The sequence below is a fragment of the Girardinichthys multiradiatus genome, chromosome 8 (genome assembly GCF_021462225.1).
Source record: "Girardinichthys multiradiatus isolate DD_20200921_A chromosome 8, DD_fGirMul_XY1, whole genome shotgun sequence".
Taxonomy (NCBI): Eukaryota; Metazoa; Chordata; class Actinopteri; order Cyprinodontiformes; family Goodeidae; genus Girardinichthys; species Girardinichthys multiradiatus.
In genome coordinates, this window is record NC_061801.1 from 41,459,477 (window position 1) to 41,471,780 (window position 12,304).

The following is a 12,304-nucleotide window of genomic DNA, read 5'->3' on the forward strand; positions in this document are numbered from 1 at the left end:
GTCATGATTTTAGACTGTGGGAGGAAGCCAGAGTACCCAGTGAGAACCTAACATGCAAACTCCATGCACAAAGACCCCCAGCCAGGAGTCAAATCCATGACCTTTTTGCTGCAAGGCAACGGTGCTACCATGCAGCCCCAAAATGATCCAAACATAAAAGAGATTAATAAAACCCACTGATCACAACATCCAGCTCTTTTTATTTTTGTCCCTAAATTTAATTTAAATTGGGTTTGTTTTTACTGTTATTACTCTAAACTCTGCACATCCTGCTGAGATACAACTCTCAGCTAACAGCTGTTTGGGAATGACCTTGTTGAAGCTAAAATCATATTACCTGTCTGCCAAACCTCTTTATTTTTGGGATGTTTCAAAGGTTCATCCTGTGTGTTTGTGAGAGGCTACTGTGGAGCTTAAAACCCACTTTAAACCATTTTTGTTGTTGCAGCTGACTTGTCTAAAAAACCCGAGATTTACAAGCCAAAAACTTTAACCGTACAATGAAAGCATTTTCTAAAACTAATACGTTTGTAAAAAAAGCCCACAACATCAAAGTCATGAGCACCAACTCCTCAGACTTTCTCTTTTCTTTTTGCTGACAGAAACTTTTTATTTTTCCATCCCTGCTTTAGTTCACTTTTCCTTTTTGTGTTGGAGATGTTCATGTTCTCTTCATCCTCAGAGCTTCATCCTCACCTGCACAGCTGTGAAGTTTTTACCTCCTTCCAGATTTTCTCTGTTTTTGGGTTTTTGTCCCACTTAAATGTTTCGGATCATCAAACAGATGTTAATGTCAAACAAAGATAATCTGAGTAAATACGTAAAAAAGGGTTTTTCAGGGGATGGTTTCCTTCATTAAGGGAACAAATCTGTTCACACCAACCTGACCCTGTGAAAAAGTAATCACCCCCTAAACCTAATAACTGGCTGTTCCTTCCTGACAGTAACAGCTGATAACTGCTAATGAGTCTTTAACACTGTGGAGGAACTTGAACCCATTCTAAAGAATTGCTTCAATTCAGACACATTGGAGGGTTTTCCACCACAAACAGCATGTTTCAGGTTATGCCACAGCATCTCACTCGGGTCCAATTCCAGAGAAATGCTGTCAGTTTTACACCAAAGTTCCACTTTCTTCTCGTCCGTCCACATAATAATTTAAATCTTGGGATTACAGGTTTTCTAGAGCATTAGCCAAAATATGTTTTTGATAAACTTGGTATTGTGTCTGCAGGTATTCTAGTTAATACAGAGCAAGACTCTAAAATCCTCAGATAGAAATAATAGTAGGTAAAAAAAAAAAAAACAGATTTAGTGAACTGATCTTTACCTTTAACTTCACTTATGTAATTTATCCACTAGGGGGCACTTTAAAAGTTTAAATAAAGGGGAAGGCTCACAAGGCTGTTGTTTCCAATTAGTGTGACGTGATCCGCTTAATAATTTAAAATAAACTAAACATTTATTCTCTTAAAGCCCTCACTGATTGTATAAAATTATACATTAATAATCATTCTCATACGACAGCTGGCAAACATTTCATTTACAAACACGTTAATACTTGAAATCGTACTTTAACTGTTCAGTTCTTTCATTTTTCGTAATTTGTTGTTGTACTTCCGCACCTATTTTCGTCCAATAGAAAAGACGCGTTTAAATAACGTGGTTACAAAGGCTCCGCATCATTTACCAGTCAGCGAAGAGAGCGGCGCGCCGGCTAGGTGGAGACAAGCGGCTGATAAACAAGATCCTCTCAGATCCAGCAGTGAGGGCAGCAGACTTCAACCATGTGGCTGAATGTTGTTTACACCACTTTAAGATGGAGACTCCTCCCTTGCCGCGTGTTTTCTCTCCTGTCAGGTCATACACCGGCGGAAGGTGAAGGAGTGGACCGCAGACGGACTGAGGTAGGTGACCCAGCGCAAGCTGCTAATGTCATCAGACATATTAAAGTTCTCAGTTCTTCTCAGATTCGTCAGGATTCATTAATCTATCTTAGTGGACTTTAAATAACATCAAGCGGGGTTCGGGTTCGGTAGCCTAACCCGGGCTGAACGAACCACTGCTGCTTTGACCAGTCCGAGTCCAACTGGCTTCAGCAGGACATGAAGATTGTTGATGTTTCACTGAGCTGCTGCAGCCAGGAGGACTTGATTAAATCTGTACAGAGTTACAAAGAAAACACAACAACAAGATGCTTTAAAGTCATCAGATCAGTTACTAAAAAATAAAACCTTTTTTATTAATAGAACTTCTTTAACAGCAGTTAGGTTCTGCTTCAAAATGTAGATGTTAGCAGTAACATGTTTAAATAAAACAGGAAGACAACAGTTTAAAATGTAATAACTGATATTATGTTTTAAAGCTTTAAGTCCTGATCCAAATGAAATGTTCCTTCCTGGGATCCAGAGGGTCCAGAACTCCAAAGTGACAGAGACTTCTTCACTTTTCATATTCAGGTTAATGTTTCAATCTGAGTTAAAGATGAGCTAAAAATCGACCAAAGATCATTTTGTTTTACGCCGATCGGTTCTGACCCACAGGTCAAATACTAAAAAAGTTATATTCACTTTTTCCCGTTCTATGAATGGATCAGAACAAATGAATGACTCAATAAATGCATCAACCAGCAGGACGAACTTTGATTAAAATCAGATTTAGGTTAGAGAACAAAGTTCCCAGATGACACCACTGTCATGGATCTGGTCCGGGACTGTGATGATTCTGCATACAGACAGGAGGTGGACCGGCGGGTCCACTGGTGCAGTCAGAACCACTGAGTTCTGCTAAAGTTCTTGTATTAAATCAGGACGTTTTTCCTGGCAGGTTAGTTGCTGTCTGAAGCCAGTCAAAGTCCAACTTTTATGGTCCCTGAGGTTCTGTACAGCGCGTCGTTGGGTTTATTGGCCCCAAAGCAGAAAGTATCAGCTAGAGCAACAGGAGCCGTCTGACTGGATCTGCCTGGAAGCAGGTTCTGTTGGGAGAAGGTTTTTAATAAAGGACAGAAGTTCTGAGCTGCAGCCAGAACTCTTACAGTTTATTCCACACTTTGTTTTGGACCTCTCTACCTTTTATTCCAACTCTTTTAACTGCAGCTCAGAACTTCTCTAGTTCTATAAACTTTAACCCGGTCCAACATTCATGTGAAACAGAAGATAAATGGAGCTGAAGTTGATTTTTATAGATTCCTTGTTGATGAACTTGAGCAGCTAATGGTTGGTGTTCCTGTCTGGTTCAGTCCAAAAGGTTCTGCAGAGGAATATATGTCTGATCATTTCTGTTGGTCAATAAATTAAAAATGTATTTTAAGCGGCTGAGAGTTTTTAAGCATATTTACATGTTAAGAGTCCAGTTGTGTTCTGATTGACCCGATTCTTTTAGGTGAAGGTCCTGTAAGGAGATAAACTGCAGCAGACGTGTTGACGCCGAGTTTTCTTCAGGTTGTAGAGGATGCTCTACTGCAGTACTCGAGGTGGGGTCCGTGGACGGGACTTCAGGGAGGTTCTGTTCTCTGGGTACGCTCCAGATGGAGGGATGTTCATGCCGGAGACGCTGCCTGTGCTGAGTCCAGAAACCCTGAGGGGCTGGAGGGGGCTGCAGTACACCAGGCTGGTGGTGGAGATCTCCTCCATGTTCATCCCTGCTCAGCTGATCCCCAGAGACGACCTGGAGGGTGAGAAGCTCCCATTCCATTAGTGGTTCCTCTTGGATCAGTCTGGAATGGAAACTCAGTCAGATGTTTCCAGATGTGAAGCTTCTGTGAGATTTAAATCAGAGTAACGGAGATGTTAAAGCAGAGAGAGACGAGGCTCTCAGGAGAAATATTTATAGAAAACTACAGATTTATTTATCACAAGTTGCAATATTTATTTTACTTGTTCTGTTTTCTGAATATTTTGGACAAAAATGTGTGAAACAATAACAGCAAACATTATTGAGTGAATTCATCATTAATAAGACGGCCTGGAGGAGACCAACTGGTTATTATTTAGTGTGATGGTTGTGTTTATTGTATGTTTGGACATTTCATTAACAGCATGTTACCTATAACATGTTTCTATGTGAAAGCGCCCCCTACTGGGCGTTCTGGGAGATCAGGTGTAGGAGGTTCTGGGTTCCAGTCATTGGAAGGTGGAGGTAAAGCAGTTAGTTTAGTTTTTCACCATTTTATCTGGAATCTTCTGCAAACGTTTCTGTGGATTATTGTAAGTTTTCCTTCATCTCGTTAAGGATGGATGAACGAGAACATATGATGGAACAGAAACGGGTCAGAACTAAGTTAACTGAACTGGTCACATAGAACAATGTAGAGGCTTTATTTCCCAGTCTAAAGAAACCACTGCTGGGTTTTTTCTGTCTTCCAGTCCTTGTGGGTGAAGCTCTCTCAGGTTTCTCAGTTCCTAACGTGGTCCGGATCGCCAGGCTGAAGGATGGGCTGTCGGTTCTGGAGCTCTTCCATGGAGAAACTTTAGCTTTTAAAGACCTGGCTATGAGCTGCACCGTTCACTTCCTAAACTACTTCCTGCAGAAAGACAGCAGCAGAGCCGTCGTTCTCGTTGGTAAGATGCAACCCTGAGAAGGAGCTCCTGGGTTTTTGGTCATTTCTCTGACCTTCACGCTCTGACCTTGGGCTGAAGCTGCTGGAACATCAACTCCTTGGCAGCTGTCTGAGATGTTTTCCACTTGGGAATAATGTTTCTCTCTGTGGGATGTTGGACTTTAGATAGTTAGGTCCGAGCAGGAAGGCTGCCAGGGCGTATTGTAATCGTAAGGATTCTTATTATTATTCTGGGCACTTTTGGGGAGGCAATTTGGGGGCTTTGCCATGGACGAAAATGCATATAATTTTACCCAAAATTGTCCCCCGCGTGAAATGTTTGTTCTTTAATGTCGCCGTCAGTGGGCGTGGCCAAACCTCTTGGCCACGCCTCCAAACGTGACATAGGTCAAACCGTAAGTCGTAGAGATCTGAAATTCGCCACAATGATAGAATTCCTCAAAACAAGAAAAAAAGTATCTTGGGGGTATGTCCTAAAATGCACAGGAAGTCGGCCATTTTGGATCAAAGGCCCATTTTTGCCCGTTTTTCACTTTTACTCACCTCGAACTTTAACGAACTCCTCCTAGGCATTTTGAGCTATCGGCTTCATATTTGGTCAATATGCAGTTAAGGGATGGGGGATTAAAAGTTATCAAAATCCTGAGTTTTTGGCCATGTTTAGGGGGCGTGGCTGGGGCACGAACTAGGCGTTTGCGCCGAAAGTGAAAAATTGCAATAACTTTCCCAAAAAAATTCCAAATCCCACCAACGTTGGCATGAAGGAGGACCTTCAGGTTTCCGACGACCCTATGGGGTCATATACTGACATCATCAAAGCCACGCCCCCTGAGAACAGGAAGTCACTTTTTTCACTTGGAAAGTTGCCTCTCTGACCCTCTTGACCCAATCAACTTGAAACTGTGTCAGGTGACTGATAACTAGTGGGTCTAACTTCGTTTGAGGCACAGTGTCTTTTCATAAAAGGACGTGGCCTTGTTGGCGCGGCGAAGTTGGACGTCACGCCATGGCCATACGTTTGGCTTTAATTTCCACATAGATCATCTGATCTGCACCAAATTCAATGTGATTGATCCTTGTCCAGTCCCCCACAAAGATCTGATGACATATTTGGTGGGCGTGGCCTAATTCGTCCACAGCGCCACCTAGAAAATTTTAAAAAATCAGCCCCGAGCCATGCTTTGACCGAGGAATCTGAAATTTGGAACACATATGTAATTTCTCAGGACCTACAAAAAAGTCTCTTGGAGCATTGGTCCAAACCCAACAGGAAGTCGGCCATTTTGGATTGAAGTTGCCATTTTGACTGTTTTGGGCGTTTCTAGCCCACATATCTGAGCGAACTCCTCCTACAGCTTTTTACTTACGGACATCAAAATCACTCAGTTTACTCTTAAGGCACCGGGGATTAAAAGTTATCAAAAGCTTTTTGATACATGAAAGCGTGTGGGCGTGGCCACGCCTCAAAATATGACTTCTCGCCATTAAACACTAAATTGATATAGCTCCTACAAGGAAAGTCACAGACAAATGAAACCTTCTGGGATTGATCTGCCTCTAGGCCTCAACAATATTCACTGATCAGATGCTGACATCATCGAAGCCCCGCCCCCTGAGAACAGGAAGTAGCAAGTTTTCCTCTAGAGAGTAAATTTTTGATGTTCTTCACCTAATCAATGTGAAACTGTCCCAAGTAACAGATAACATGATGGTCTTAGACAGACACCAGTACTGACTGCTGTAGCTGGAGGGCGTGGCTATGATGGCGTGGCGATTTCTGATGTTACGCCACGGCCATACGTTTGGCTCTAAATTACACATGCATGGTCCGATTTACTCCAAACTGATTATGGTTGATCTTTGTCAGCCCCCAAACAGCTCTATTGGATAAAATTGGAATTTGGATCTGCAGCGCCCCCTAGGACATTTCAAATGCTTTATCTCCCTCATACATCATAGGATTCACTCCAAATGTAGTATACATGATTATGAGTTATTGATGGACATGTTGCTCACAGTCCGCCTTAGTGGCGACATTTGCAATTGAACAGCGGCCTCATTATTGGCGTGCAGCCGGCGATGCCAGGCTCCCGTGGTGGCTGCTCAGGCCGAGTTGCGCTGAGGTGCGAGGGCCTACAAGGCTGCTTGCAGCTTTAATTTGGAGGTGATCTTATAACCCATCACAGACTGATGGGTAGCAACAGTTGCTTCTCTAACAAGGTCATTGTTCTGAACTCAGGATAAAAGCACAATGCAGAATAAAACCAGAGTTAAAACCAGGATGAAATGAGACCAGAAATAAACCATTATTCTGGTTTTCTTATCTTGTTACCAGGATATAATTTGGATAAAATCTAAATGAAACCAACATAAAAACAAGATAAATTGGGATAATTCAAGATAACTTGATGTTCAGCCGCAGGTGGTTCTCCAAGATTGCTGCTTCAGTTACAGAACCAGGATTAATCCTGGAGAAATTCAGATTAAAACTGGGATTAAATGAGGATCAAATTAGAATAAAATTGGAATAAAATAAAGATGGTTTGATGGCAGCAACATTTACTTCTCTAAGGTCATTGTTGTTATCTTTCTGTCCTGGCATCGTGTTAACACACACCTGTGGGGCCCGTTTGCTTCGTGGGGTTTTGCTGACAATGAATACTTCATTAATATTCTCTTCGCTGACTGATATTTATTCTTCATTTTATTTGTTATTTATTAAATAAAGACAATTAACACTAAACAACAACACATCAAACTTCAGTTAATATTTTATTTCTGCTTATGATTCATTATAAGGTGACTTTATAACTGACATCTGCTGACAGTCATTTAAATTATTTATACTAGTCTCTGGATGGACGGACTTGTGGACTTTAGAACTTTAGGGGTTAATGAATGAAGGTCCTGGGTCAGATGGAGGTCCTCCTCAGCTTGACTAAAACTTATATCTAGATGACCATCTGAACTGATTCTTCTCTCAGGAACATCAGGAGACACCGGCGGCTCGGCCATCCAGAGTGCCAAAGGTCTTCCTGGTCTGGATGTTCTGGTGGTCTACCCACGGGGTCGGATCACTGCGGTTCAGGAGAAACACATGACCACCTGCCTGGAGGATAACGTCCATGTGTTTGCAGGTAGAAGCTTCTCTCTGGTCTGAGGTCAGGTTAGTTTTTAGAAAACCTTCTCTGACTGGGGGTTCTCCTGCAGCCGACGGCAGCTCAGACGACATCGACCGACCCCTGCGCCGTCTGTTTGCTGATCAGAACCTGGTCAGGACCCACAGCCTCATGAGCCTCAACTCCGTCAATTGGTCCAGAGTCATGGTCCAGATCGCCCACTTCTTCTACGCGTACCTGGAGCTCAGTGGTGTGGAGAAGGCCGAGGCGGCGGCAGACCTGCCGGACCTGGAGGTGGTGGTTCCGACTGGAGGAGCAGGAAACATCACAGGTGGGCCACAAGGTTTCCTCATCAGAATAATCTGCCTGAAAACTTTCTGATCCGGTTTCATCAGCAGCTGGTTTTCATCTCCTCACTCAGCTGAAGCTGGTTAGCATCTCCACCACTGTCCCTCCACCATTTATTTGATCCTGTTTTATTTCATTATTGGTTCATTTGTAAAACGCCGTATTTATTTTTATTACAGCAGCAAAATGCTTTACAGAATATTTTACAAAACAACCTTTAATTTCAGGGCATTTATTCATTAAATTCCATCTAAAGATTGTTATTATTTTTAAATAAAATTCTGATGGCAGACTTTCTGACATCTTCTCCAAATCAGCATTAAACAAATATAACTGAAGCTCTTTAAAGCTGATCACACTTCTTAGGAACTTTTATTTAGTAATTCATGACATCCTGGTTCCTGTGGGGATAAATAAGATGTGACACAGAGGCCCATTTCTTCCACTCTTCCAGATGGGAAGGACAAGAGAACACGATATTCAGATGAGGCAGATACTGTATGAGTTGATCTGTAGAAGAGAGAAAACCTGCTCAGATCTAAAAGGTTCAAATATCTGGAGCTGAACGAGGAGCGAGGAACGAGGGTTGTCATGTATCCATGACAACCATCAGACTCTTGTTACAGGTTGTTTGGGAAGCATGTAAGGAAAAGCCTTTTCAAACGAGAACGTGCTGAACTCTGCATGGACTTTGACTGGACCTGGGAGGTTTGGTCAGATGAGACTCGGGTTGAGTTTCTCAGCAACAAACCCTCCAGGAGGTTCTGCTGTGAAACACAGTGTGAATATGTAGAAAAGAACAACATGTCTAATTTCTTTTTTTAAAGATATTTTTTGGCTCTAGAGTCCTTTATTTTTCAACAGTAGGCAGACAGGAAAGAAGGGCCGACATTCAGCAAAGGTCGCCGGGTCTGGAACCCGGGACGGCTGCATCGAGGACTATAGCCTCTATATGTGGTTGCGCGCTTACCACCCCTACACCACAACGTGTCTACTGTTAGGTACGGTGGGGGATCTGTGATGTTGTGGGTCCTGGGAGCCTTGTTAGAAGGCTTTCAAACACCAGAATATTTTGAACAAATATCTGGTGTCCATCCATCATAGAACTGGAAATGGTTCATCCTCGTGTTTTCAGCAGGATAACTATTCAAAACAAACGACCACATTCTTTCATGGCCACGCCAGTCCTTAGATCTAAATCCTGCAGAAAAAATCAGAGAGGAACCAGGAGTCTGGACTACCTAAAGAGGCACGGCCAAAGATCTCTCCCTGTGATTGCTCCAGCTTCTGTTATCGCCTCTGCTATAAACCCCTGATTATAGAAGATGTTCAGAGAGTGGCATGGTGGAGGTAAGATACTTACTGCTCTTTACCTCTCATCATAACCCCTCCCCAGCCTCTCTTAAACATGAAGTTTGAGCAACAAGCAGCAAACAGAACAGTGAAGGTCCCTTTTCCGGTTATCAAACATAATGATTCATTTTCGTTGTGTTTTTCCTGAGGCTGCCGTTTAAAATGGATTCAGATCAGCAGGAATCAGTCAGGATCAGCTGGTGATCGGAGAACAAACCTTGTTTCAGTTGTTGCTGAAGCATTCTGAATGACCCTGAAATAAAAACCCACTGACATATTAAAAAGTTTTTTTTTTACTGAACCAGCAGCTGAGATACCGCAAATCCTCCATGTTTGTAGTTTTCTGCTGTTTTGTGTCTGACAGCTGCCTACATCGCGATACAGATGGGGTTGCCTCTGAAGCTGGTTGCCATGGTGAACTCTAATGACATCGTGCACAGGACGGTAACCAGTGGTGATTTCTCCATGGCAACGAGCGTCACCCAGACTCTGGCTACTGCCATAGATATTCAGGTATACAACTGACTGACAGCTTGAGGAACACGAATGCACCATGAGTTTCTTTATATTCGGGTTCATTCCAGGATGTTGAAACTTTTCTTTTATCCTGAAACAACTGAATTATATACTGGTAATTTAATATTAAGCGTTTACTGTGTGTGTCTTCTTTAATTATTTAAATTTTTATGTTTAATTTTTAATGTTTGCTGTTTTTTGTTTTGTATTTCTTTTATTTATTTACAATATTTATTTATATTTTATGTGTTTTATTCATTTATTTACTGACATCAATTTAATTAAATTTTCTTAATTTAATTAAAGTTTAAAATCAGGACACACAGTAAAACAATTTTTTAGCAAATTTATTTATTTTAGTTTAGTTTTACTATTTAAACGGCTTTAATGAACAGGTTGGTTGTATTTTGTGTTTTCAGTTTGAAGCTCTAAGAATTAAATCTGATTTTTCATTAAGTTTAATTAAACAATTAGTTTTGAATTGATCCAGTTGGTTTTTCTGAGCGCGCTCAGATGAGTTCGTAGTAAACTGGCTTTATGAATAAAATCATGTAAAACTGAAATTAATTTAACTCCTTGAGTGAAGTTTGGGATCAGAGCTGTATAGAAAGATCTAAACATCTGACTGGAAACCCATCAAGGATCTCTGGTGGTTCTGGTCCTGCTCTTTAGGATCCATACAACATGGAGCGGATCTTCTGGCTGCTGCTGGGCAGAGACGGAGCTTCAGTGAAGAACATGATGGAGGAGTTCCAACGTTCCCATCGACACACGCTGCCAGAAAACCATCGCAAACTGGTACCAGTCGGTCAGCCCTCTCTAAAAACATCCAGACCACCATCATCAGTATCATCTTGGTTCTATTGTTCTTGTAGCTGTCGGAGGTTCTGGTGACCGGCACCGTGAGCGATCAGGGAATCCTGGAGACCATGAGGAGGTGCTGGGAGGAGAACCAGTATGAGATGTGTCCTCACACAGCTGTGGGTGTGTGGCATCACTACCAGCGTCCTCACAAACCCGGGACAAGCAGGTGGGTTTATCTTAGTTTTACATAATTTTATTTAGTTTATTTCTATGTATTTATTGCTTTTTATTGTGTTTTTGTGACTAAAACAGCTGAACCGGTCCCACTTTTATCTGAATTTGTTTTGTTTCAGTTTTATTTCAGTGACTCGTGTTTTCATTTTGTTTTATTTTTCTCTTTAAATTTACTCCACTTTGGATATATATTTACGTATTTCTATTTATTTTGTTTTAAATTTTATTTTATTTGCCGTTTTTTTCTCTTTAAATGGATTTTCTAGATTTATTTTTTGTATTATATAGAATAGATTAGATTGGAAGAACTGTTCACACTTTATTTTATTTTACTTTCATTTTGGATTTCATTTATTTTATTTCAGTATCAGTTTCCTGTTTTTGTCTCACTTTTCTTTATCTCTTTAGAAAATGGATTGCATTAATTTATTTTTATTTTTCAGTTAAAATATTGTTACGTTTGTATTGCTTTTTGTCATATTATATTATATTATATTAAAAATAAAAAGCTAAATATGAAGGAACCTTTGTTTATAAAAAGGGTTTAATGGTCCTTAGGAATGAAACATCTTCATTAGCTCCCAGTTCTGTCCGGTTCTGACCAGTGGAACCAGTCTGTTGGTCACACCTGTAAATGAACCTTTGAACCAGATTAGAACCAGATTTCTGAGTTCTAGTTTGACCCGTGGTTTCAGATGCTACATTGCTACAGCATCTCCAGCCAAGTTCCAGGCAGCAGTGGAGAAGGCAGGCCTGCCCTATGACCCTCCTGAGGCTGTGCTGGCTTTGGACCAGTTACCTACTCGGTACCAGAACCTGGAGAGGAGCCCGGACTGGTGCAAGGACTGGGAGGAACGACTGAGAGAGTGGATCCAGTTGGTGAGCAGAACCAGGAAGGAAGGAGGAACTTGTTACGCTCAGGCTCCATAAAGACGGTTTTTCTAGACGTCTTCTTGTCTCTTGAGTGGACTTTGTCCTGAGCTGACATGTGACCCGTCCTCATGTTTGAACAGTGATGTCATAAACCTAATCAGCAATAATCATCTAATTTCTGCAAATCTTAAAGTATGAAGATAATTAAATGCAGACTGCCAGTGTTGTAATGTTTAACTTTCATTGTTTTTTAAGATCTAACCTCTTTATAATAAAACTAAATCATGTGTCTGAATGAGCAAAGAAACAGCAACTCAAACTCATTAAAAATAACAAATATTTGAGACATTTTTGGCATCCATGGAGCTGCAGTCCTAATCTCAGTACATGACAATAAATCTATTTTAGTCTGTTCTCTGAAGGTTTTTTAAGTTTACAGTCTTACATGTCAGGATGTTAAATAAATCCTCAGGTTCTTATTTAACCTGAAATAAATAAA

At 41.2% G+C, this 12,304-nt stretch overlaps 1 protein-coding gene across 1 annotated transcript; it reads left to right on the forward strand.

Annotated features, from left to right (window-relative positions):
• Positions 1-1,802: 1,802 nt before the first annotated feature.
• On the forward strand, positions 1,803-12,304 carry thnsl2 (threonine synthase-like 2). The gene is made up of 9 exons (XM_047371846.1): positions 1,803-1,907; positions 3,382-3,673; positions 4,365-4,559; positions 7,543-7,695; positions 7,769-8,008; positions 9,743-9,891; positions 10,567-10,692; positions 10,770-10,924; positions 11,628-12,304. The coding sequence occupies exons 2-9, from the start codon at positions 3,451-3,453 to the stop codon at positions 11,860-11,862; spliced, it is 1,476 nt and encodes a 491-aa protein (XP_047227802.1). The 5' UTR covers positions 1,803-1,907; positions 3,382-3,450; the 3' UTR covers positions 11,863-12,304.

Excerpts from the sequence above, each read along its gene's own strand:
- thnsl2 (XM_047371846.1), top strand. The coding sequence starts at position 3,451 with ATGCTCTACTGCAGTACTCGAGGTGGGGTCCGTGGACGGGACTTCAGG. Across the intron at positions 3,674-4,364 it reads CCCCAGAGACGACCTGGAGG|TCCTTGTGGGTGAAGCTCTC; the intron begins GTGAGAAGCTCC and ends TCTGTCTTCCAG. Across the intron at positions 7,696-7,768 it reads TAACGTCCATGTGTTTGCAG|CCGACGGCAGCTCAGACGAC; the intron begins GTAGAAGCTTCT and ends GTTCTCCTGCAG.